Here is a 23,246-nt window from a genome sequence, read left to right as displayed (position 1 = left end):
AAAATTATCTTTGAGACACATTGAAATGAAAAATGTTTCACCTTAAACATTTTACAGCTAATGAGATGCCATGAGGGGGAGTTGGGTGCTTCTGGTTAATAGATATGCACTATGAAACATTAATATTGTATTTACATTGGACAGTTTAACATTATGTAACTTAACTTAAGTAATCAAAAGGGTCATTCGCAAATACCCTCAAACTAAGTCTGACAGTCTGTACTTTTAAGTTCATGTACAGAGCCAAAACAACAAACGTGTCACTAATACTTGTACTGTAAACAGTTGAGTTTACGCCCTGACAATTTAAGACTGGGTCAAGTTGGTGGACAGACCTATCTATATTTAATCAGAATCAGATCAGAATCAAGATTAATCGCCAAGTAAGTGTACACAAACAAGGACTTTACTTTGGTGGGAAGGTGCATACAATAAACAAACGCGGATTAATGCACTGGCTGTATTAATGCACTGGCTGTATTAATGCACTGGCTGGAGGCCCAGGGGGGTGTTCCATCAACGTAGATTAAGGAAAACCCAGGTTTTTTTTGTTAAAGTCTCGCTTACTTCAGCAAGAGTTCCATTCCATTAGATGGCTTATTCTAGTTTTACCGTTGCGTCGTATACCATCCCGACCAAGATTTTCTAAAAAATCTCGAACAAAATGTCTCTGATGTCAATTGAAAGTGAGGATCTACGTAATTTGGTTTTCATTAGCCTTATTACTAACGACTTTACTTTCCCAGAAGATCAAGGAGGAAGACATTTTAACCCTCCTGTTGTGTTGACCAATTAACAAGTTTTCCCTCTGAAAAATTTAGTTGATTAACTGATTGTCATGAGGTTTTATGACTTTGTCCTTATAGGCCATCTGAACACACAAAATACATTTGGATGATTTCCATACAAAAGTTTCATTTAACTTATTGGGGGAGACTACAATTAGTGTTTAAAATTGAGTTCAGGCACATGCCCTTTTATCAGATGGACACACTTCTTGTCCTGTGTTTGAGCACACCCACATACTTCACTCCCATTCTTGGCTTCCATGGCAACCCCCACAGGAACCGTTCCCAAATAGAATCTTTCACACACAGGAACCTTTCCTCAATATTTTCCCCACAAACTGTTGGAACTTTTCCCTAATATAATCTTTCCCTCTCTGGACACACACACCTGTTGGCATTTTCACGAACAATCTCGACATAGTTCCAACAATGTACATATCTTTTCTAGCAGATTTTGTATATTACATTTTTTTGAGGCATTGCTCACAATACATTCTTTGGAAGCACAATGACCAACTGAAATACTGTATGTGAGGCTCTTGATCATATTTTTGATCATGACACTTGAAGAGGTCTGTCATTAAACACTGATCAATTAACAATGATTAAAGTTTACAACTAATGATTTCAAATTTGTATTACTTTTATTCTGTTTTGAATGTTCTGAATACAATAAACAATGTTTGATCTATACCCTGCTATTATGACAAAGGCTGTAGTCATGGAGTCCACATTGGGGGGGTAGGAAATGTGCTGGGGAGTCTGAGGGCCCCCCTGAAAACCTTTTAAGTTTAGTTATGAATATGATAAAAACATTTATGATCATTTTGGACAGCGTGCGTGGTTGCCTGTCGTAGCGTAGCACATTTATATTTTATTTAAATTTTTATATCAATATATTGGGGGGGGACATTTTGACCAGATTTGAATATGGGGGGGGGGGGGGGGTTTGCCTGGCTCTGCCCTCCTACGTACCTCCGCTCAATTTTGATTTTGCTTCTGTACTAGGTCTGGCCATGAGGTACGTAAGTCAGATGTCTCCGGTTGATTTTCTACCAGCGAATCAGCGAACAGAGGGAGTGGCTGAGAACGATGACGTTGATGTTGTGCGCTAGTTTGTGTTGTAGTTCCGTAATGGCAGCGGAGAAAGATGCGAGCAAAGCCATTCGGTCCGTTGTGGCAACACTGCCGAATATCTATAAACTAAAGCCGGAGCAAGAACAAGTTTTGCTGAGTTTTGTTGGTGGACATGATGTTGTGGCCCTCCTCCCCACGGGGTTCGGGAAAAGTTTGATTTTCCATCTATGGCAGCTAGCTCTGTTACAGTAGTGGTGAAGGAATTGGCTAAGGCTAACGCTAGCAATTGGTTATGGCAGATCAGAGTGGCTCTGGGCAGATCCAATAGTTTTAAACTTTAACAGGGTACCCGCCTACAAGGAAGTCAACGCTTGTCAATGGAGCGAGGTCAGACTCTGTACAAATGAAATGTACGAGAGTGTGGTTAGGACCAGGCTAGGGATGTGTCCCCCCCAATATATATTATGATTACGGCCCTGATTATGTCCCATGGTCATGTCCAGAGGAGAACTATGCCGATCTATGAATTATGTTGCTTGAATCATTGATAAACCGTCATTATGCTGTTATATATGCTGTGGGTTGGGGGGGGGGGGGGGGGGCACAAAGATTAGCCTTGGGGCCCGTGACCACCTTAATCCACCACTGACAATAAACATATCTTAAAAGATAAGATGTGATAAGTGTCTGCAGTCTTTAAATATAAAATGTAGAAAATGTACAACCAAATACATCTTTTTGTTTAGTCTTAACATTGAATCAACTAGTGCACAGTGCCCGTGATACAGTTGTTTATTAAGATGTCAGTGAAACACACAAATAAAGATTCATTGAACTATAGATACTGCATAATGCCCGTGATAAAATTGGTGGCACACACAGATTCATGGAATTATAGAGGGCACAGTGCCCATAATGATGTCGGTGACACACATATTTCTGTAATTATAGATAGATAGTGCAGTGCCCGTGATGCAGCTGGTGAGGACAGGTCGTCTCAGTGGTTTTGGTACGTATATTTGTCAGATCACAATTTAAATTCTCTGTCATCTCTGAAGTACTTGTTCAACCTCCACATAAATTATAGTCTAATGGCCAATCTACTATATTGGTTCTCTGTTAAATTGTCTTACCACCACAAACATCTAAACATTTAGTTAATAACAAAAATCATTGCATGCACAATAGTTGAGCCAGTTGTCATAATTGTAGGCCTAATTCACTATACAGCGCCTGTACATTTGCAATGTGCTGGCAGTTGACATCAGTAACACTAATTTATATAACAAAATTCCCTTATGTCTACTGAAAATATATCCACTTTATATTGTCGTTCTGTTGGGAAACGTGGCATAAAAAAAAGAAAAATAAACGTTTTGTCTTTTGACTTTTATTTTTAAATATTTTTGAAACAACCAACCGGAAATAAGATGCCTGATGGATCCTTCCGTCGGCAGGGTACAGCCGCGATCCCCGCTACAGGGATGGGAAAGAAAACTCGCCCCGGAACAGGAGGACGTAGAACAATACTTCAGCTCTCACCGCCTGGCCTTCGTAGTGGGACTGTCGGAGGTACTAGAGGAGAAGCTTTAGGTTCAGGATCAGACGGTAATAATAAGGATGACGTTAGAGCTTGCTACAGTATAAATATATTTGTGTAGCGTTAGCTCTAGCTGGAACTCGACTCGAGTGTGCAACAAGCTAACAATAACATTAGCTATCATGCGCCTTCAGCATTGGGCCCATTTTCTGATCTGTCTTGTCTAGCTAGCATGCTACATTGCAAGCACACAGTAGCATGCAGTTTAGCTACTTCGATTGAAAATATTAGGGTAGACTAGCTGAGTTACAAAGTCAAAAGTCTGTAGACTAGTCTAGCACATGCTATTTTGCCTTGCCCGTTCAGTGAACGGGTAGAACCCAACTTCAACTTTGTCCTATTGAGAAGTTAGATAGCTAGCTAGCTTGTTATAGAAACGTAGACCACGTTTGTTATGCATCAGAATCAGCTGATATAGCTACAAATTACAAAGAAAAACTATAATTTTTCTTTGAAATTCTAGAAGTCGAAGACGAACGGTTGCTGACCGAGGCAAGGGCCGGTAAAGTTAGTTTTACGTTCAATATATTCGACATTCAACCGCATATAAGGGACAGTCTGCAAAATCAATTGCTTCTCACATAATGTCCGTACTCAACAAAGTGTGTTGAAAGTGTACAGCACAGCAGGAGGGTTAATCTGCGGCAAGGAATTGTTTGATGGCTTTTCGGTCATTGTCGATTTTTCTTTATGTTACAGTAATTATAATTCGTTTTATATAAATAACTGATTGCCAGGGATTGACCCTGGTGTACGCTTTCTGACACTTGGTTTAGTATGATTTTGACTTTTTATACGGGAAGCTTTAGAATTTTATGAATACACAACTGCACTGCAGATGGATCCTCAAATGCGGTTGAATGTCGAATATTCAATATCAAACTTTAAACTAACTTGGCCACGGTCAGTCGCCACGCTAGGTTTGTCGAGATGCTGTACGAGAAATCTGATTGTAGTATAAAGAAACGTCATGTGCTGCAAGAAAAAATGACACTAGCTTGTTGATATTTTTAAATCACTTGTCTTAATTTGTGTCGTGATAACTTGAGAATAGCTTTTACATTTTAAATTGTAGATATAATTAGTTGTTAAAGATGAATTATTAACGATGTTATTCAATTCAGTTAGCCATTCCATCACACCAACCTCTTTCATACCTTTTAGACTTCCTGGCTAACTTCCTGTATTGTTAAGCTACTGGTTGTATAATTGATATAGCTTGACAGACTATTGTGTTTTGCAGAGGAGCAAGAGGCTAATTGTGATGGGCATAAATTAATAGGAGAAGAAACTACAAATATGAGGACCCCCGCAGTGAAGGCCACAGGTGAGATCACATCATGTATGCACTCGATTTTGGGTTTATGTGGCCTTGGATTGACACCTTATTATGAGAGGAAGAGCGTAAGAGTGTAAGATCAGAGCACATTACACTACCTCAGCCATTTTATTTGTTTTTAGAGGGCTTGTCCCTCCTAGGTGCCTATGAGGACAGTGATGATGAGGACACTGATTATCAACCCACAATTGGGAGATCTCAACACAACCAGTCAACGGACATTGACAGCACGCTTGCTAACTTTATGGCTGTAAGTATGAGACTTTAGGAACCCCTGACCCAAGTCTGTCACATGTAATGTTGATTATTACAATATATTGCACTCATTCTTAGGAATGGAACAAAATCATATCCTTCCATAAAAATGCCTTATTACTTATCAACACACAAATAAAAATGTTGGGGTAGATTTAAAAATATATATTTTTAAGGATTGATGTACATTGGAGGCCACAAAATAACATTTCAAATAACATACAGATTTTGCTCTCATGGGAATAAATTGGTAAAGAAGACAACAAGGTAATGAAAGTGATTTAGTCACTGACGCTGCCTTACGTCACATCAAGTTAGAACGCATCTAAAACTAACTAAACCCACTGATTAACATAGGTTTAAAAAAATAATAATCATGTTTGCTTTTAAGATGTTTTTATAAACATTTTCAAAAATCTTGTTTCTACAAAAGTGTAATTTAATCAGCCATAAAAATAAGTTATAACCAGTAATAGCTGTTACAGTTTTGTCTATTGTTTAATCTGGCAGGAAATCGATGCCATCACCACACAGCCAGGTTCAGAGGAACCTTCTGCAGACCCACAGGCCCCAGCTCCTACCCCTCCACGGCCTGAGCCCAAGGCCCAGCAGCCTGGCACAGACAGTGCAGCAGAGCAGAACAGTACTGGGGCTGAGTTTCAGTATAACACTCAGTGTTCATTAGCTGGAGGTGATTTTTTTTATATATACAACCTTTGTCATATCATCATCATTGCTGACCTTTCAGCTCTCATCGATACCACCGAATAGACTGTTTGGCATTTGGAACAGGAACACATGGTTGGTGATTACATACTAACTTTGTGTGCCCTGTTTGCAGTTGGGGTTGATATGGGGGACTGGCAGGAGGTCTGGGATGAGAATACTGGTTGCTACTACTACTGGAACACTTTGACCAATGAGGTTGCCTGGGAGCTACCTCACTACCTTGCTGACCAGGTGCAGGGCCTCCAGCACTATGCAGACAGGTGTGGTGCTACCTGTTTCTAAATTATTATTATTATGGGGTCACATAAAAGTGATGTGTATCTGACTTTCATATGGATGTTGGAAAACTGGGATATGAAAGCCCCTGGAAACTCAAATTGGATGACATTTCCTTTCTTTTTGTAGCACAACTGTCAATGGGAATGGTACATCCCAGTCTGCAGGGTATTACTCTGAGCAAAACACATCCACCATCAGTGTCCTGCCATCCAAAAGGGAGACAAAGAAGAAGGCAAGTTTAATGTGGATGTTGTGCCTGCATTATTCTGACACCTTTTGGCATGCTGACCCATGTTACCGATAAATAAAAAGATCAGGACCACTATAGTAAAACCTTTAACACTCTATTCTCTAAGTCTGCTTAGGGTTATACAATCGTCTTCAATTGAACAACCTCAATTTACTTAAATTATTCAAATGTTGTTCCTTGCAGGAGGTGATGGAGAGTGTTGTGGCACTGACTAGCAAAGAAGAAGAGCATCGTGGTGTGGCTGCAACCCTGCTTGCTCCTCTCATCCCTTCTGAGGTGAAGGAGGAGGAGGATATTTGGAGAAAGAGGTTGTTGGGGGGGCTAGATGACAAGGAGAACAGCCTGGAGTCTGACGGAGAGCGGGTATGCCACCCAGGGTCCCCTGCTGCCCCCCTCCGTGACCTGGACACCCCCTTTAGCCTCAGTCAAAGAGAACAGCGCAGCGGGAATCAATCACAGGACAACTCTGATGCAGAGGAGGAGGAGCCTGAGGAAGATACCATGGAACTGGAGCTGGCTTTGGAGAGGAAGAAGGCGAGTATATAAAAATCTGTTGAGTTCTGAATTTCAAACAATGTTCTGTACACTAATACACTGTGGTCGTATTGTTAGAGTTGACTGTCTCCTCTTCGCTCTGACACTTAGGCTGAGCTGCGTGCGCTGGAGGAGGGGGACGGCAGTGGAGGGGGGTCAAGCCCGTGTTCGGAGACCAGTCAAGAGCCCTCTGGCCCCCGTTGCCTACTCCAGAAGAAAGCTCGGTGGAAGACGTCCTTCCTGCGCACAGCTAGCCCCGAATCAAACAGCAGGGAGTCGGACACACAGGACAAACCTGAGACAAGTGAGAACCAGATCTGGGTCAAATGCACAATGTTCATGAAATTATTTGAATTCCATTTGAAAATGTTTGTCTTATGGCACATTATGCCGTATATTGTATTGAATATACCGTATGTATTTTACAAATTCAACCTGAATCACAAATTAGCTTTCATATTCATAAAATTAAAGAAAGAGCTCTTGTTATGGTTCTTGCACTAAGTATTGTTTCTAAGTATACAGTATTAACTCTTGTGTTATATTCGGGTCATGGTGACCCTTCAGTCATTGTGAGCCCCCCACGTGTTGCGACAACTTTACCTCATACAAAAATAAAGTGAAGCATTTTCTTTTAACCGTCGGGCTGTCTCACACCCCCCACAGTGCAAAGGTTAAAAGATATTGTGACCCGAAGGCAGCACAAGGGTTAAATAAATAACAGTATTAAGTAATTGGCCATTAATGCAGGCATCGATAGATATCTGTCCTAGGGTAGGGTCAACAAACCACCTCCCTAAAGCCTTCTGAACCTGTGGTAACTGTTCTTTGTGTGGCCCTCAGCACATTCCAAAGCCCTAGAGAAGGCCGGGGAGACAGATGAACAGGAGGCAGCCAGGGGGGAGGAGGAAGCCGTGTCGAAGGCAACTCCTAAAGAGGAGGTGGAAACTCCTGAGCTCAAGGTACAGCTGCAGTTTGAAAATGTTAATTGTTGGAACATTCCAAATTACATTTCCAATTAATCTATCGGTAAGTGCTAAAATTCAAATGTTATTGTATGCTCAGTTTCAGATTGGAGAACTAGCCAACACTTTAACCAGCAAGATGGAGTTCTTGGGCATCAACAGGAAGGCCATCTCCAACTTTCAACTGCTTCTGTTACAGACTGAGGTGAGAGGACTATACTGATGGCTCAACTTGTAACCAACCTGTTATCCCACATTTATATTTTGAATGTCAAATTCTAAAGGTTTTCTAGTAGCTTTTTTCATCCACCCCAACTCATAATTGTTCTGTTTAATCTTTTGCACACATCTCTCCCACCTTCTTGTCTCATCTTTCACCCCAAAAATCTAAAGATTTGTCTTTGTCTCTCTCCCGTCACTCTCAGATGCGGATCGCCGACTGGCGTGAAGGAGCTCTGAACGGGATCTATCTCCGTCGCAGGCTGCAGGAAGCCGCCGAGCACATAAAACATTACGAACTTAACGCCGCCCCTAAAGGCTGGTCCTGCCACTGGGACAGGTACGCGCTCCTTACCTTTCACAACTCTAACTCCTCCCTCCCCCCATCTGACGGTGACCCCCCTCAGTCCTGGGGTCACAGCCTTTTGTAACATGATATGGGGAGATGTTTACCAATGCAAGCGGGAAAAAGACCCAAACAGACTGTTGAGGTCTCTGTGATGCCCTGCTGTCACTGTACCCGGTTAAGGAAGCAGCCACACAGGCCAGAGAGACAGAGGACCCCTGTCCTGTACTCCTAGCCCAGACTCTGTAGACTGTTATGGGGTCCAGTCAGTGGAAAGGGGTATGGTAGCTCTAGGAAGGTGGTCGCGTGCGAGAGCTTTGCACTTTACAGGACTACAGCCCCCAGAATGCAATGTTGGGCGAATGATTGACACAGAGTGACGCCCCGGAAACGTGGAGTGTCACAGGCGTGAATAAAAGCGAAGACGGAGCGTTGACGGGGACCCAGCAGGTCAGACCAACTCTATTTCCTGTTTCCTGTTATTTTTTTCCTTGATTGTGAAACATTATTTGAATATTTCTGGTGTAAGAACTTTGAGTGCTTGATGGAATTACTTTCCTGGTTTGGTTGTTGTGGATAATGATGCTCTCTCTTTGGCATCAACACATGTTTGGGGGGGATGGTTATCAGAATCTATGTGAGTATTTTGTTATGACAACCAAAATGTCCTCATTTCTGAACGCTGCTGTTGATCAACTTTACAGTACCCAAGCTGATTGTTTTTGGTTTATTTGATTTTGATAAGGTGGGTTCCCTATACATGTCCCCAAACCCTTCTCCAATCTGGCCCCTTCCCTGGATGGCTAATCTAACTGTCCAGCCTAACATTGGCCCTCTCCTGCCCTCAGGGCAGCAGGCTCCCCCTCTCCCTTATCTCACCTGATCAGGGGACCATGCGATGCAGCCAGATGCCAGCTCAGCAATTGAGATTCTGTCTTCTATCTCTGTTGTCCCACTTTCTAGGGAGCACAGGCGCTACTTTTACGTGAATGACCGCACCAGCACCTCCCAGTGGGACTTCCCAAACAAGGAGACAGAGGAGGAGGACCAGAAAGGCAGCCAGACCCCACAGCCCAGGGCTACCAGTGACGGGGAGCCAGCGCCCCCAGCCGTCGCACCGTCGGGTGGGATAGCAGGTCAGTCGTCAGCTCCCTCAACTGGACCTAATGATCCAGAACCATTTTTTCATTGATCATAATTACCTTGCCTCTTCAGTAATGAGAACCTTCACAGACCTGAACTGAACCACTTATATTCTAATGAGAGACTTGCATAGAACAGTTATAATCAATATTCATGAACATTAATGGAAGTAGACTAACTAAACCTTTTGTATGTTTGTTTATTTTAAAGGTTCCTCCACCTTAGCCCCCATGCCCCCCCCTGAGCCTGTCCTCTGGTCTGCACCTCAACCCCCCCTTCCCCCTGACCAGCCCCCTCCCCCTTCAGACTACCCCCCACCACCGCCTCCTCCCCCTGAGTCGCCTCCCCCACCTCCCCCTCCTCCAGACAGTGACGATGGCGAGATCATGGAGGTAGAGATGGAGGATGAAGAGGGAGAGCCCCCAGCACCGGGAACAGAGGAGGATGGCAGTCTAAGGCCTCCCTTACCCCCTGGCTCTTCCAGCACCAAGGTAGGATGCCTGTTTCATCAAACATGTCCTCTGCTCAGTGCTTTTTTTTAATGTAATAGGATATCCTGATTAGAAGATGCTCCACTCAGCCAGTGTGTGCAGCAATGGATGGCCCTGACCCTTTGCTTTGTGACCATGTTCTACCAATTAAGCTACAAACTATATTTCTAATGCGTCTGTCTTCCTTTTGTGAACAGAATGTTGAGTCCTCAGTTTCCTTGGGTAAGGGTCATAAACGCAAGGCTGCTGGAGCTGGGCAATCTTCCAAGGCAGTAACCATAGGCAGTAGCCCAATCCTATACACCCAAACTGCCAGTGCAGGTGAGGACGGACAGACTGACTGAAAGATGGGTTTTGCCTGTCAATCCTTTTACAGCACAGTCTCAAACTGTAGTCATTGGGGACCTGGAGTTGTAACGTTGTTCCTGTTTGTTTCCTCAGCCCCTGTAATGTGTGGAAGTGCATACTGGGGTGTGCCTGTAGTGGCTGCCCCTTCCCTGCCGGCTGAAACTCTTGCACCGCCTCTCCCTCCACCCCCTACTCAGCCCCCATTGCCCACCTCCCAGCCTCCCTCAGACCCCCCTGGAGCCAAAATGGTGCCCACAGACAAGACCAAGAAGCTAAAGAAGGATAAGGTGGGGGTCTATTTAATGTGGTAGTTTAGTTCAAGTTGGCTGTTGCTAAGTGACAACATTTCAGGCAAGTCTCTGATGTATAAGGCCACACATCAAGCATTGAATCATATCACCACTAAATCACTCTAAACATCGCCTCCCCTTATCCATCTGTCTGCCATCCCCTGTTCCTGGGTGCAGTCGTCGAAGAAGAGTAAGACCAAGATGCCATCGCTGGTGCAGAAGTGGCAGAGCATCCAGAAGGAGTTGGACGAGGAGGAGAAGAGCAGCTCCAGTGATGAGGACAGAGATCAGTTGAACAAGAGGGGCATTGAGGAATGGAAGCAGCAGCAGCTCGTCACGTAAGACATGGGAACGCAGACACTGACCCAGTCTAGAAGAAATCTACTTTGCCTTGTAGTCCGTGACCAGATGGTCAAACTCATTTGGCCATCATCTTTGAAATGTGCTTCTTGGTTAATTCTAGTAGGATTGCCCAGGCCATGTGTATATTCTGTTTCAAAAGGTCCTTTTCATGGTAGACGATGTCATAAGATGTTTTTTAATGTTTATCTGTTCCTACAGAGGGAAAGCTGGGAGGAATGCTAACTTTGAGGCGCTTCCAGAAGACTGGAGGGAAAGAATGCTGAAGAAGAGGAAAATGATGAAGAGCAAATAATGTCTTTATACACGCACGCACACACACGCACACGCACACACACACCTGACTCCTTAAAATGTTGCCATCCCCATTTCATACAATGGACAATGATCAGTGGGCAACTAGAATAGGGGACTTTAGACTCTTATCGTGTTTTCTGCAGCAAATTCATTGGATTAGTTCGAATGATCTTGTAAACACTTATTGACTAGCAAACCCACTCTTTTATGAGGTTCCTGTACCTACCAAACCTTTATCCACCACCCTGAACCTAATATGTACCCTCTCTGCCAACAGTTTAATAATTAGACGGGTTCGAAATAGGGAGGTCTATCGAAAGCTAGATAGCAAATCTGTACCTCCCATACATTTTCAAAATACAAGGTGACATTTTCTTATTAACTTTTAACATTGCTGTAAGACCTGTGCTTTACAGAAGTAGGACCTTTCATTGAGTGCAGAAGATGATATCTGTGTTTCCATTACCCTTATGTGATTGCATTGCATATCCTATTTTGTTCTCAGTAAAGTATAGATGTTGTAGAAGTCCATTTGATTTGGTTAAAAACCAGTGGTGGGACCCTATCATTGCTTTGCTTTTCTCAACATTTTAATACTCTACTGAAGACAGGTGAACTGACCAAGATATCTGTTAAACAATTGGTTATTTTGTCTGCCATTTTCTTTAGTGCAGTTTATTTTATGTGATGTTCTCTTCTCCAGTTGCATGATAAGGCGTCCCCAATACTGATGTGCCAATGGCTTTAACATTAATCTGTGCTGGTCATTTTGTAATTTGTCAACAATCACATAATCAACAACAGAGACTTGGTTTTGTGTAGAGGGATGGTCCATTTTCTGATGTCTGTTTAGCTGCTTTGTACAGCTGGAAGTCTTAGTACAATGTGTGATCCTGGTGTTCATTATGTGTTTGGGAGGGAAGGGAATGACGACTTCATTGTATATTTTGTAAAAAAGTAAAACTTTTTGAACTTGATTTGTATTTTTTTGTTATTGAAAGTCATATAATTTGACATTTGTTGTTCAAATGTATGCTGACACATAAGACACTCGCACACATTGAATAATCTATGAGGACAAATTGCGGGTCCCTTCACTGAAGACGTTCAACGTAGGTTCTTAAACACACCAAAGAGAATGGACTCCATGGTAACGTGTAAAGAACAACTGTTGCTTGGCAACGTGGTAAAAAAAATATGTTGCTGGAATGGTAGTAGCTAGCGAGTCGCTAACGAGAGTTTGGGTAGGGTTAAGTTAACCTGTTCTGTGTATGCGATACAGAACTGGGGTTTGATTTTAAAAGGTAAGTAACATTTTCTCAATTCTCAGTTTGTTGGCAGTTTTGCAAGTTTACATGTTGTACTAAATTGGGAGCAAAACAAGCTGGGATCTCAAGTCTAACGCATTCGCCAGGAGACGTCACGCATTTCAACCATTTCTCACGCTCTCACGCAACACCTTTGTATTTCTCACGCATTTCAACCATTTTTCACGCTGAGAAGTAAGAGATAACTTGTCCAGCTAAATACAGTTAATGAACGAGGTTCAGGCAGATTGAGGGAACATTTCTGCCGAGTTGATAGTTGTCTTGAGTAGTTAATACTGTCTCGCCCTTCAAGACAGAATTGATGCCCGAGATGATGCTTTTGAAATGTTAAACTGGCAAACTCCATGTTCAAACAGATTTGAATCTTACAGGTCCCTCACAATGTGTCCAGCATTGAGGCCAGACACAGAGATACTGGTCAGTTTTTTTCGAAAGTGTTCTACTACAGTATACAGTACCATGTAACTAGTATTGGGCTGTGCTTATCAAGTCAAGTATTACGTTTGTCACATTATAGTGTAGGCCTAAATTAAATATCAATGAAATGCAACATAAAGATGAAATCTCGTTTTGCTGTGTTAAGAGGACATCAGAGGATGCGTATGAAAGATTCATCCTACAACACCTTCAACACTACGGACTCTTCACAGGTAGGCTGGTGGAACACCTCAAGGTCAGGTCGAGTATAGTTTGTAAAGTCATTCGAAGATCAAAAGACCGGCCTTTTTCTGGAAAAACTTGACTTGTCATACTAAGTTGTCAGAATCAGTTTTATTGGCCAAGTATGGACATACAAGGAAGTTGGCTCCGGTTTACAGTGTGCTCTCAATGTACTCACGCAGAATAGGCATGAGTTAGAAAAAACAAGGGCAGTGAAAAATAAAGTTATGGTAAAAAACATAATTTTCAAAATAAATAAAAATCGGTATACAGTTAGGTCCATAAATATTTGGACATTGACACAATTTTAATCATTTTGGCTCTGTATACCACCACAATGGATTTGAAATGAAACAATAAAGATGTGCTTTAAGTGCAGACTTTCAGCTTTAATTTCAGGGTATTTACATCCAAATCAGGTGAACGGTGTAGGAATTACAACACATTTTATATGTGGCCCCCCCCTTTTTAAGGGACCAAAAGTAATTGGACAATTGGCTGCTCAGCTGTTCCATGGCCAGGTGTATGTTATTCCCTCATGGGAGTTCGTTATTTCATTGACAAGGAGCAGATAAAAGGTCTAGAGTTCATTTCAAGTATGGTATTTGTGTTTGGAATCTGTTGCTGTCAACTCTCAATATGAAGTCCAAAGAGCTGTCACCATCAGTGAAGCAAGCCATCGTTAGGCTGAAAAATCAAAACAAACCTATCAGAGAGATAGCAAAAACATTAGGTGTGGCCAAATCAACTGTTTGGTACATTCTTAAAAAGAAAGAACGCACTGGTGAGCTCAGCAACACCAAAAGACCCGGAAGACCACGGAAAACAACTGTGGTGGATGACAGAAGAATTCTTTCCCTGGTGAAGAAAAACCCCTTCACAACAGTTGGCCAGATCAAGAACACTCTCCAGGAGGTAGGCGTATCTGTGTCAAAGTCAACAATTAAGAGAAGACTTCACCAGAGTAAATACAGAGGGTTCACCACAAGATGTAAACCATTGGTGAGTCTCAAAAACAGGAAGACCAGATTAGAGTTTGCCAAAAAACATCTAAAAGAGCCTGTACAGTTCTGGAACAACATCCTATGGACAGATGAGACCAAGATCAACTTGTACCAGAATGATGGGAAGAGAAGAGTATGGAGAAGGGAAGGAACTGCTCATGATCCAAAGCATGCCACCTCATCAGTGAATCATGGTGGAGGTAGTGTTATGGCGTGGGCATGTATGGCTGCCAATGGAACTGGTTCCCTTGTATTTATCGATGATGTGACTGCTGACAAAAGCAGTAGGATGAATTCTGAAGTGTTTCTGGCAATATTATCTGCTCAGATTCAGCCAAATGCTTCAGAACTCATAGGACGGCACTTTACAGTGCAGATGGACAATTACCCGAAGCATACTGCGAAAGCAACCAAAGAGTTTTTTAAGGCAAAGAAGTGGAATGTTCTGCAATGGCCAAGTCAATCACCTGACCTAAATCCAATTGAGCATGCATTTCACTTGCTAAAGACAAAACTGAAGGGAAAATGCCCCAAGAACAAGCAGGAACTGAAGACAGTTGCAGTAGAGGCCTGGCAGAGCATCACCAGGGACGAAACCCAGCGTCTGGTGATGTCTATGGGTTCCAGACTTCAGGCTGTCATTGACTGCAAAGGATTTGCAACCAAGTATTAAAAGTGACAATTAGATTTATGATTATGTTAGTTTGTCCAATTATTTTTGGTCCCTTAAAAAGGGGGGGGGGCACATATAAAATGTGTTGTAATTCCTACACCGTTCACCTGATTTGGATGTAAATACCCTGAAATTAAAGCTGAAAGTCTGCACTTAAAGCACATCTTGATTGTTTCATTTCAAATCCATTGTGGTGGTATACAGAGCCAAAATGATAAAAATGGTGTCAATGTCCAAATATTTATGGACCTAACTGTATATGACAAGTGTAGACAATACAAATTCAAAGAAATAATATTGGATGGATGGTGTGGATAATTATATACAATATGTGCAAGTATGTCTATGTACAGTAGTCTATTTAAAGTGTCTGTGCATATTTGTGTCATCAACACAATGGCAGCAAAGAGACACCAACTGAGCCTAAAAAGCTGTGTATCAGCTAATTGCTCTGCTGATAGGTTTCACCAGTCTATTCCAAAGACTAACCCCCAAAGCAGTTGTCCAGAAGTTTCGGGAGGCATTTAATTTACCCTCTCTCATCAGGCAGAGAAAACACACGCCAGAGAGGTCTCTCCAGAGGCAGCAGATGGAGGAGCCACCGGTACCACCACTCATCCCCCCTCACTGACAGACTGTTCCCAGACAGCCAGGACTCCAACCCGGAGGAGGAGGAAGAGGGGCAAGACTTGGGGAGGCCAAGTACAATGTTTTCATACAGATACATAATGCCCTAGCTCATTTATTTAAAGGTTTTGTGAATCTGTCAAGTAGCCTTAATATTTAAGAGATATAAGAGTCGGAGCCTGATAACCACTGTTTAATATTCAATACCAGATAAGATGATCCTTTAGGCTAATACTGTTGTGTAAATCAAATGATTGAAGCAAGTTCGCACATTCTTTATTTCTGCCAGCCAGAAAGGTTTACAATTGTTTAGAGACTGAAAGGTGTCACATTGCAGGTCTTATCATGTCTGTGGAATAGCTCTTTTGGGACCCTCTTTTGTTATAAAGATGAACCTCATTTTGTTACGAGTTTCTAAGATGGCGATGTTTATCCCCCCTAGTCTCCTTGCTCATGGGCCAGGTTCAGAAGACCCGACAACTGATCATAGACCTTGACGGAGAGCGCCCTGTTCACAGGCTGCGGGAGCCGCTGGACCTGTTTGCCATCCCCTCGCCTTCCAGACCCTTCCAGGGCGTCCGCTGGCCCATTGAGTGTGAGGTCATTAAGGAGCCCTCCATTCATCACATAGGTATGAGGTTGTCAGGGAACAAGGCATAGCAATCCGTCGGAAGTCACATGTCAATCAGTTGTTGTAAACAAAGCAAATGTTGCTGCCCTAAGAGTCCAGGTAGCCCAGCAGCCTTGGCCTAGGGGACCAACGGCTGTGCCCCAGCCAACGTTCCTGAGACATCTGATTAACACAACCTTTTAGATTCATAGCCGTGTGAAACACATTTCTGTTGTGCTCTGCTCTGCTCTTTTCAACTCGCTCAGTAGTAAAGTCAAAAATAAGAAAACAGCTTAAATAGATTGTGAACCAGAAGGATTGTTAAGCAAATGTCTGCCAAATAAAAAAAAATCTCCGCTGCTGTCGTATCCTGTAAAGAATGGAACCCCCCAGATCCAGAGCCCTTCTACCAGCCCACAGGCCACGAGAGAGCTCCCATCCCTGTTGGAAATGAGATGGGAAACGTTGTGTACTGCGTCAACCCAGGTACTTGAAGCAGGAGTGAATCACCTCCTTCCATCTAGGCCTTTTCACTCCTGGGATTCCCTCCTATCTCTTTCTCATCTGTATTTCTCCCGTTTGACTTGTTATTGTATTTTTTCCTACCTGACCCTTGTTCCTCGCCTGTCAAGCTATGAAAAGCTCCTACTTCACCTGCTCTCGGGTAGGAGGAAGTAGAGGGCCCCTTAAGAATGCTTCAGCCTGTACCTCTCAGCAACGGGAGCCGATCCTGGCCTTCGAGTCACGCTTTGAGAGCGGTAACCTGCAGAAGGCTGTGCAAGTGTGAGTCTCTGGAGCCGGGGCAGCCAGACCCATGTGTTACTTTACAATCACAAAATGAATCATTGCAAACTGATGCTCGCTCGAAGGAATCAACTACAGACATAGAACACACTGCTCCATCCTCCCTCTCTCTGCCATCTCACTCTCTCTTGTCTTTGATCCCTCTCGTTCTCTTGCTCCATCCCTTCGCCCCCCCCCCCCAGTGGTATCCATGACTACGAGCTGACCTTGCGTACAGACATGTACACCACCAAGCACACCCAGTGGTTCTACTTCCGAGTGATGAACATGAAGGCGAGCGTCACATATCGATTCACTATTACCAACCTGATGAAGTCCCGCAGCCTGTATAGCCTGGGCATGAGGCCACTGCTCTACTCTGAGAGGGCTGCCACGGAGACGGGCATCAGCTGGAGGCGGGCCGGCTCCAACATACGCTACTACCGTAACCAACAGCACGTAAGCTTGTTTTATAGGTAGCCAATTGAGCTTTGCAGTCCAACCACATGACTAGGTATACTACGCCACATAAAAGGTGAGTATCTTTAAAGTCGCCCTCCCTCTCTCCAGGCTGAGCAGGACAACAGTGGCAAGGCCCTCTACTGCCTGACTTGGACCTTTCAGTTCCCCTTTGACTCAGACACCTGCTACCTGGCGCACTGCTACCCCTACACCTACACCCAGCTGCAGCGCTACCTCAGCCAGCTGACCTCCGACCCCGACACCGCCGCCTGCTGCAAGCTGCGCGTGCTGTGTCGCAGCCTGGCGGGGAACCCGGTGCACGTCCTCACAGTGACGTCGCCCGGCGGGCGCTGGGAGGAGCGGCGGGCCAGACGGGCGGTGGTGCTGACGGCCAGGGTGCATCCTGGGGAGACCAACGCGTCCTGGATGATGCAGGGATTCCTGGACTTCCTGCTCGGTCCTTCTGATGACGCGCGGCTGCTCAGGGACACGTTTGTGTTCAAGGAGAGTCGGTCAATTGAGTCAATCGTGCCTAGATAAGCCCCTTCCTCCACTAACACTTTCTCCTGTCTGTCCATCCCAATTCTAGATGGTGCAGTAGAACAGTTTGTACACATTGTAGTGATGTACTTGCTCTCTCTTGAACCTTAAGCAAGGTTATTTAATCCATATCTCATTGTCTAGAGCTAAAGGTTTGTAACTGTAGACGGCCAGCATACTCATAGCCACTTCTGCATTCCCACATAACGGTCCCAATGTGATCCTAGTTAAATCAAGTCTTATATTGGTTGAAACCTAATCTGTGAATCTGTTGCTCTGTGTGTGACAGGTGGTACCAATGCTTAACCCAGATGGGGTGGTGGTAGGGAACTATCGCTGCTCTCTGGCAGGTCGTGACCTCAACAGGAACTACCGGACCCTGCTCCGAGACTCCTTCCCTTGTGTCTGGCACACCAGGAACATGGTCAAGAGGTGGGGTCAAAGGACAGACCACACACATGCACAGACATACACATACATTGAAGCCAAACTGGCAATGATGTGTGTGTGTGTGTCCAGGCTGATGTCAGAGAGGGATGTGGTGCTGTACTGTGACTTCCACGGCCACAGCCGTAAGAACAACGTCTTTATGTACGGCTGCGACAACCGCCACGACGCCTCACGCCGCCTCCAAGAGAGAGTGTTCCCACTAATGATGAGCAAGAACGCCAACGACAAGGTAGCGTTGTGGCAGACCCCTCTGTTTTGTCCTTCTCCTTCCCGTATTCCCCTCTGTCTGGTGTCTCTCGTACACTCTCTCCAGTCCCTCGCACGGTGTCCCCGGACGCCGTGTGTTCAATGCGAGAGAATGCCTGTGTTCCTCAGTTCTCGTTCAGGAGCTGTAAGTTCCGGGTGCAGAAGACCAAGGAGGGGACGGGTCGCATTGTCATGTGGAAGCTGGGCATCAAGAACAGCTACACCATGGAGTCCACCTTCGGAGGCTCCACTCTGGGTCAGCACAAAGGATGTGTGTGTGTGTATTTGCTGTTTTTATCCTCACTTCCTTCTTTCTGAAACCAATATTTCTTACCACAGGAAATAGAAAGGGGACACATTTCACCACGGGTGACTTGAAGTCTTTGGGATACTGCTTCTGTGACACCCTGCTGGACTTCTGTGATCCAGACTCTACCAAGGTGAGTGACAACAAAACGGCCCTTTGAATGTTTCACTGGGTTTGTTTGTTTATGCAGTCTGAAGACATGTGCTGTCTCAACTATACTAGTTTGGGCCTTTGATACTAGTGTATTAAGCAGTTGGACATGTCAGATATATTTTATGCCTTTCTTTTTCCATTCAAATTCATTTTCCCAATACTTACACTCACATACAATGGGGGGATGGGAGCACCTTTGGGGACATTTTTATTATTAATAAAACATATCATTGTAAGTATTGAAGCAGACAGAAATAGAAGGTGTGCATATCCAATTAGCAGTTTGACTTAACGGTCTCATTACTTATGGAAAGCTCTGTCTGTGTGGGTGTGCGTGTGTGTGTGTGTGTCTGTGGGTGTGTGTCTGTGGGTGTGTGTTTTAGAAGAGTCATTGCCTGGCAGAGTTGGAAATGTTACTGAGGCAGGAGGTCAAGCAGAGACTTGGACGAGAACTCGACTTAGGCAGGTCTCTCTGTGGTGTCTCAGTCTCTGACATGGAGTCCAGGTAACATACAGACACACACATGCAGTACAACACACACGTCTTCAAACTCTCAAGCACACAGACTCACACAAACATGCAGGCTAAACCTGTTCTACTGTCCACAGTACCAGTGGGTCCAACAGCACAGAGTCAGATGGCCTCCCTGCTCATCTGCTGAACCTACCAAGGGAGGTACGGTAAACACACTATACTAGTTTGGGGCTTTCTCCCTCATCATAAATACTATTGTAATACATGTTTTACAATACGTGTTTTTTGTTTTAATTTAACGTCTATAATTCGCAATTCTATGACCTAAATCTGTGATGCTCTCTCTCTACTCTCCTCAGTCAAGCTCTGTCAAGAAAAAACACCTGCGGAGTCGTAAGGAGAGAAACCGTCTGAGGCTGGAGAGACACAGGACTGCAGAACCCAAGAACCGCAACATCAGACAGGTGGTCAGACATGTTCCTGCATGTTATGTTCTGTGTTCTACACAGGGTTCTGCTATAGAGGCCAGTGTTTCACAGCCACTGCACTGTTTTGGCCGCTGGTTCATTTGAAAAGAGATGTTGATGTCCGTGTGAGTTTCCATGAACAGAAAGCGTAATGGGTGTGTAGCATTCATAGACTGTGTGATGAGAATCATGCTACCGTTCTTTTCCTGCTGGCGTCGTCTACAGAAGCTGGTCCTAGCACAGGAGCTGGAGGAGGCTGGCATTGAGATCCAGAAGAAGACTGTGGCTTCAAGGAAATCAAAGCTTAGGAGAGATAGGGTATGGAGGAGAGTGGAGAGAGAGATGATGGTGGTGAAAGGTAGGGTCCAGCAGGCATATGACTGCTGTCCTGCTGTGCCGTCGACAGGTGCCCTTTGTAGTGAAGATCAGCAGCCAATCAGTACGCAGCTGGATTCCCAACCCAGCCAATCGTGTTGGAGTCCTTGGTCAGGTTACCCTGTGGCAGGACGACAGTTCTGACAAGGTAACTGTGATTGCCACTTAATTTGAGTTAATCAAAACTAAGTATGGCCCAGGAGCCTGTTGCATACCTGATGTAACCCTTTCCACGATTGTTCCTAACCTACTCAGTTTTGAGTAGGTTAGAATTTAAAAAAACAAACAGCATTTGTTGCAATGGTTTCATGTGGAGTGGTGTGTTTTCCAGAAAAACGACCTGAAAGAAGTGACTGCTGCATACCTGAACAGGGAGCAGCCCAGGCAGATAAGCCCAAAGACAGACAAAACAGGTGAGAGACACAGCAGGTCTGTTTACAGGGCCGAATACAAGGAAGATCATTATGTTTTTGATAAAGCTCACTTCACTCATGATCGAGGAGAATCCCCACCATTATGAAGATAGCCCAGGGAGGGGCTACTCTAAATCTCTGTGTGGGGATGGGCTCCTTCCGGTAACACCTGCAAGGCTGGAGAAAGACCTGATGTTTTCTCTCCTCAGAAGAGCTGGAGGGAGAGAAGCCTCAATGCCGCAACAACCAACTAAGGTTCCGCTCCTACCATCCCTTGATTGTGACACCCATCCAGCATTACAACCCAGCTGGGCCTATCCAGCCACAGACACTGCCCTTCAACCACTCGGCGCTAAGAGGTGATTCAGGATTAGAGCACAGAACACTTATATATATATATATATTAGCACAGAAAATGGGTCCACTGGAATACTTTCATGAAGCATTACCCCTACATCCAAAATCGGGGTGATGTTTTGTGTTGACTCATCCATTCTGTCTTCCAGGCAGGCTAACAGCTCACCCCTCTGCAGCCCACAGGTACCACATACTGTATAGCCAGGCTGTCATCGTTCTAATACAACTTTCAGTGTCAGTATTAGTGAGTAACAGTTCAGTGCTGGGCCATACTCGAGTATAATTATCTGTATATTTTCTAAAAGGGCTATTTAATTGACTTGAAATGTCCAGGAAATGAACCATCCATTCATGAAAATAAAAAAAAACCTTGTCAGGTTTGCTTCGGTGGTCCCTGGCCTGCAGTGCAAGGTGGTTCCAGAGTTTGTCCCCTCCAGATCCCTGGAGTTCTGCCCCCCCTCCAACTTCTACCGTGCCAAGTCCCGCTACCAGCAGGCTTCTTCCTGTGAGACGCAGGGCCAGGCGTCGCGGGTCTCCGTACGCTACTACTTACCTGAGGGCTCCTCCTATACAGACAACCCTGCAACCCGACACAGGAGCATCAACAGGGCGATGGCAGCAGGTAACACAGCAACACACACATCATTAACACATGCATACACACCTGATCTATCTCCTCACTGCCTGGGGTGTTTCACCCGCAGGTTCTCCTGTGGGTGTGGGTGTGGGTGCGGCGGAGGCTGGCGCTCTGGAGGAGCAGGACCAGAGAGCAGGAGCCCCTGGACCAGATAACCTGTTCAGAAATTCTCGCGCAGATATGAACTGCTTCCTTCGTGAACTGAGGACTATGGACTTCAGAGGGAGAAGGTGACAGGCATTGTTATGACAGGGCGATTTTAGAATTCTGTGGTTTGTTTTGATACTATATCTCTTTCCCTTAACATGTATTACCTGAGCATATCTCCCTCATCTCCTGCCTTTGAATGTACAGTACGTTTATTCTACAACCCTGGCAAGTGACGGCTTCCTGAAAGGAGGGGGGTTGATATCAAAAAGAAAAATGGAGGATCGAACAAGCTACCTAACCTCTCTGGTTTCTCCCACTGCCTCCACAGCCAGCCATGGGGGGACCAGGCTGGGCTGGGGTTACAAAGGACTGGACCCTCCAAGAGAGACCAGCTGAAGGGAGGGGGGCTCAGAGAGCCTAGAGGAGACACTGTCCCAGACACAACCAGGAGCCTGAATAACATCCACAGGTATGGAGAACAGTCAGTAGTTCCTCGGTAGCCTTTGCTGGGTCCTACATGATAGCCTCTCCTTCCTTTTCCCCTCAGGTCTGAGGGACATGCCAGGCCTGGGTTGGAGCAGGTGCCAGAGGGTGACGGCACCACAAGACCATCAGGGTCGGCTCCTCCCTCCAGTTATGGACCTCTGGGCTAATTCCCAGGAACACTTCTCTCAGTTTGGATAGACATGCATCTTGGCTTTTGTTTTTAAGTAATATGTATAAGTCTCTACAGGACATGTTTGCTTATTGTATGCTTTCATCATGGAAGCATGAATATAAAAAGCATATAGCAGAACATTTGTATTTCTTACAAATGACTGAAATAACATTATTTGCCATGAGTCTGTGCCTATCCCATTTCACAACCAAATAAGACAACTATTATTTGTTTAAAAATAATTATACTGTAATGTTTATGAATCTCATAATGAAAGGACAACCTATCTTGGTATGGTTTGTATTAACAATGGGCCAAAGTACATACATTTATGTCATAACATAACCATAGAAATTGTATTTTCAGTGCACTGTATTGATATAAAGTCATGTGAAAAAATCTTTTTTTATTTATTATAGAACACAGTACCGGTAACTAGAAATCCTATCTTCACAGAAGACACTGCCGCTTCTTAAATATATTTAGTAGCGTTTAAGTATATGAAACATTTACATTTTCAAACATTTGATGAATTTCTTTACAACTGTACAAACTCAAGGC

General features: G+C 44.3%; 2 protein-coding genes across 5 annotated transcripts; both read left to right on the top strand.

Annotated features, from left to right (window-relative positions):
- The first annotated feature begins 3,313 nt into the window (after positions 1-3,313).
- Positions 3,314-12,287, top strand: fnbp4 (formin binding protein 4). Of its 4 annotated transcripts, none has more exons than XM_062461098.1 (17): positions 3,314-3,437; positions 4,709-4,792; positions 4,927-5,054; positions 5,570-5,750; positions 5,901-6,048; positions 6,194-6,299; positions 6,501-6,851; positions 6,963-7,155; positions 7,695-7,813; positions 7,917-8,021; positions 8,242-8,375; positions 9,345-9,517; positions 9,735-10,015; positions 10,213-10,336; positions 10,457-10,650; positions 10,831-10,991; positions 11,215-12,287. In XM_062461098.1, the coding sequence occupies exons 1-17, from the start codon at positions 3,350-3,352 to the stop codon at positions 11,306-11,308; spliced, it is 2,664 nt and encodes an 887-aa protein (XP_062317082.1). In that variant the 5' UTR covers positions 3,314-3,349; the 3' UTR covers positions 11,309-12,287. The 4 variants fall into 4 exon arrangements, with proteins under 4 accessions (XP_062317082.1, XP_062317079.1, XP_062317078.1 ...); XM_062461095.1 differs by having other exon boundaries at positions 3,314-3,473; positions 10,834-10,991; XM_062461094.1 differs by having other exon boundaries at positions 3,314-3,473.
- Positions 12,288-12,475: 188 nt separating this feature from the next.
- Positions 12,476-22,857, top strand: agbl2 (AGBL carboxypeptidase 2). Its single transcript, XM_062460765.1, has 25 exons — positions 12,476-12,614; positions 13,010-13,055; positions 13,222-13,288; positions 15,522-15,677; positions 16,045-16,233; positions 16,591-16,698; positions 16,845-16,995; positions 17,199-17,454; positions 17,566-17,985; positions 18,287-18,429; positions 18,517-18,676; positions 18,823-18,949; positions 19,033-19,133; positions 19,537-19,658; positions 19,763-19,829; positions 19,988-20,095; positions 20,321-20,413; positions 20,502-20,618; positions 20,802-20,883; positions 21,093-21,242; positions 21,390-21,423; positions 21,618-21,862; positions 21,945-22,107; positions 22,356-22,496; positions 22,575-22,857. Exons 2-25 carry the CDS (start codon positions 13,020-13,022, stop codon positions 22,678-22,680), a joined length of 3,342 nt encoding a protein of 1,113 aa, XP_062316749.1. The 5' UTR covers positions 12,476-12,614; positions 13,010-13,019; the 3' UTR covers positions 22,681-22,857.
- Positions 22,858-23,246: the final 389 nt, after the last annotated feature.

Source organism: Osmerus eperlanus, chromosome 5 (assembly GCF_963692335.1).
Source record: "Osmerus eperlanus chromosome 5, fOsmEpe2.1, whole genome shotgun sequence".
NCBI classification, from domain to species: domain Eukaryota; kingdom Metazoa; phylum Chordata; class Actinopteri; order Osmeriformes; family Osmeridae; genus Osmerus; species Osmerus eperlanus.
This window is presented reverse-complemented; position numbering and strand designations above follow the sequence as displayed.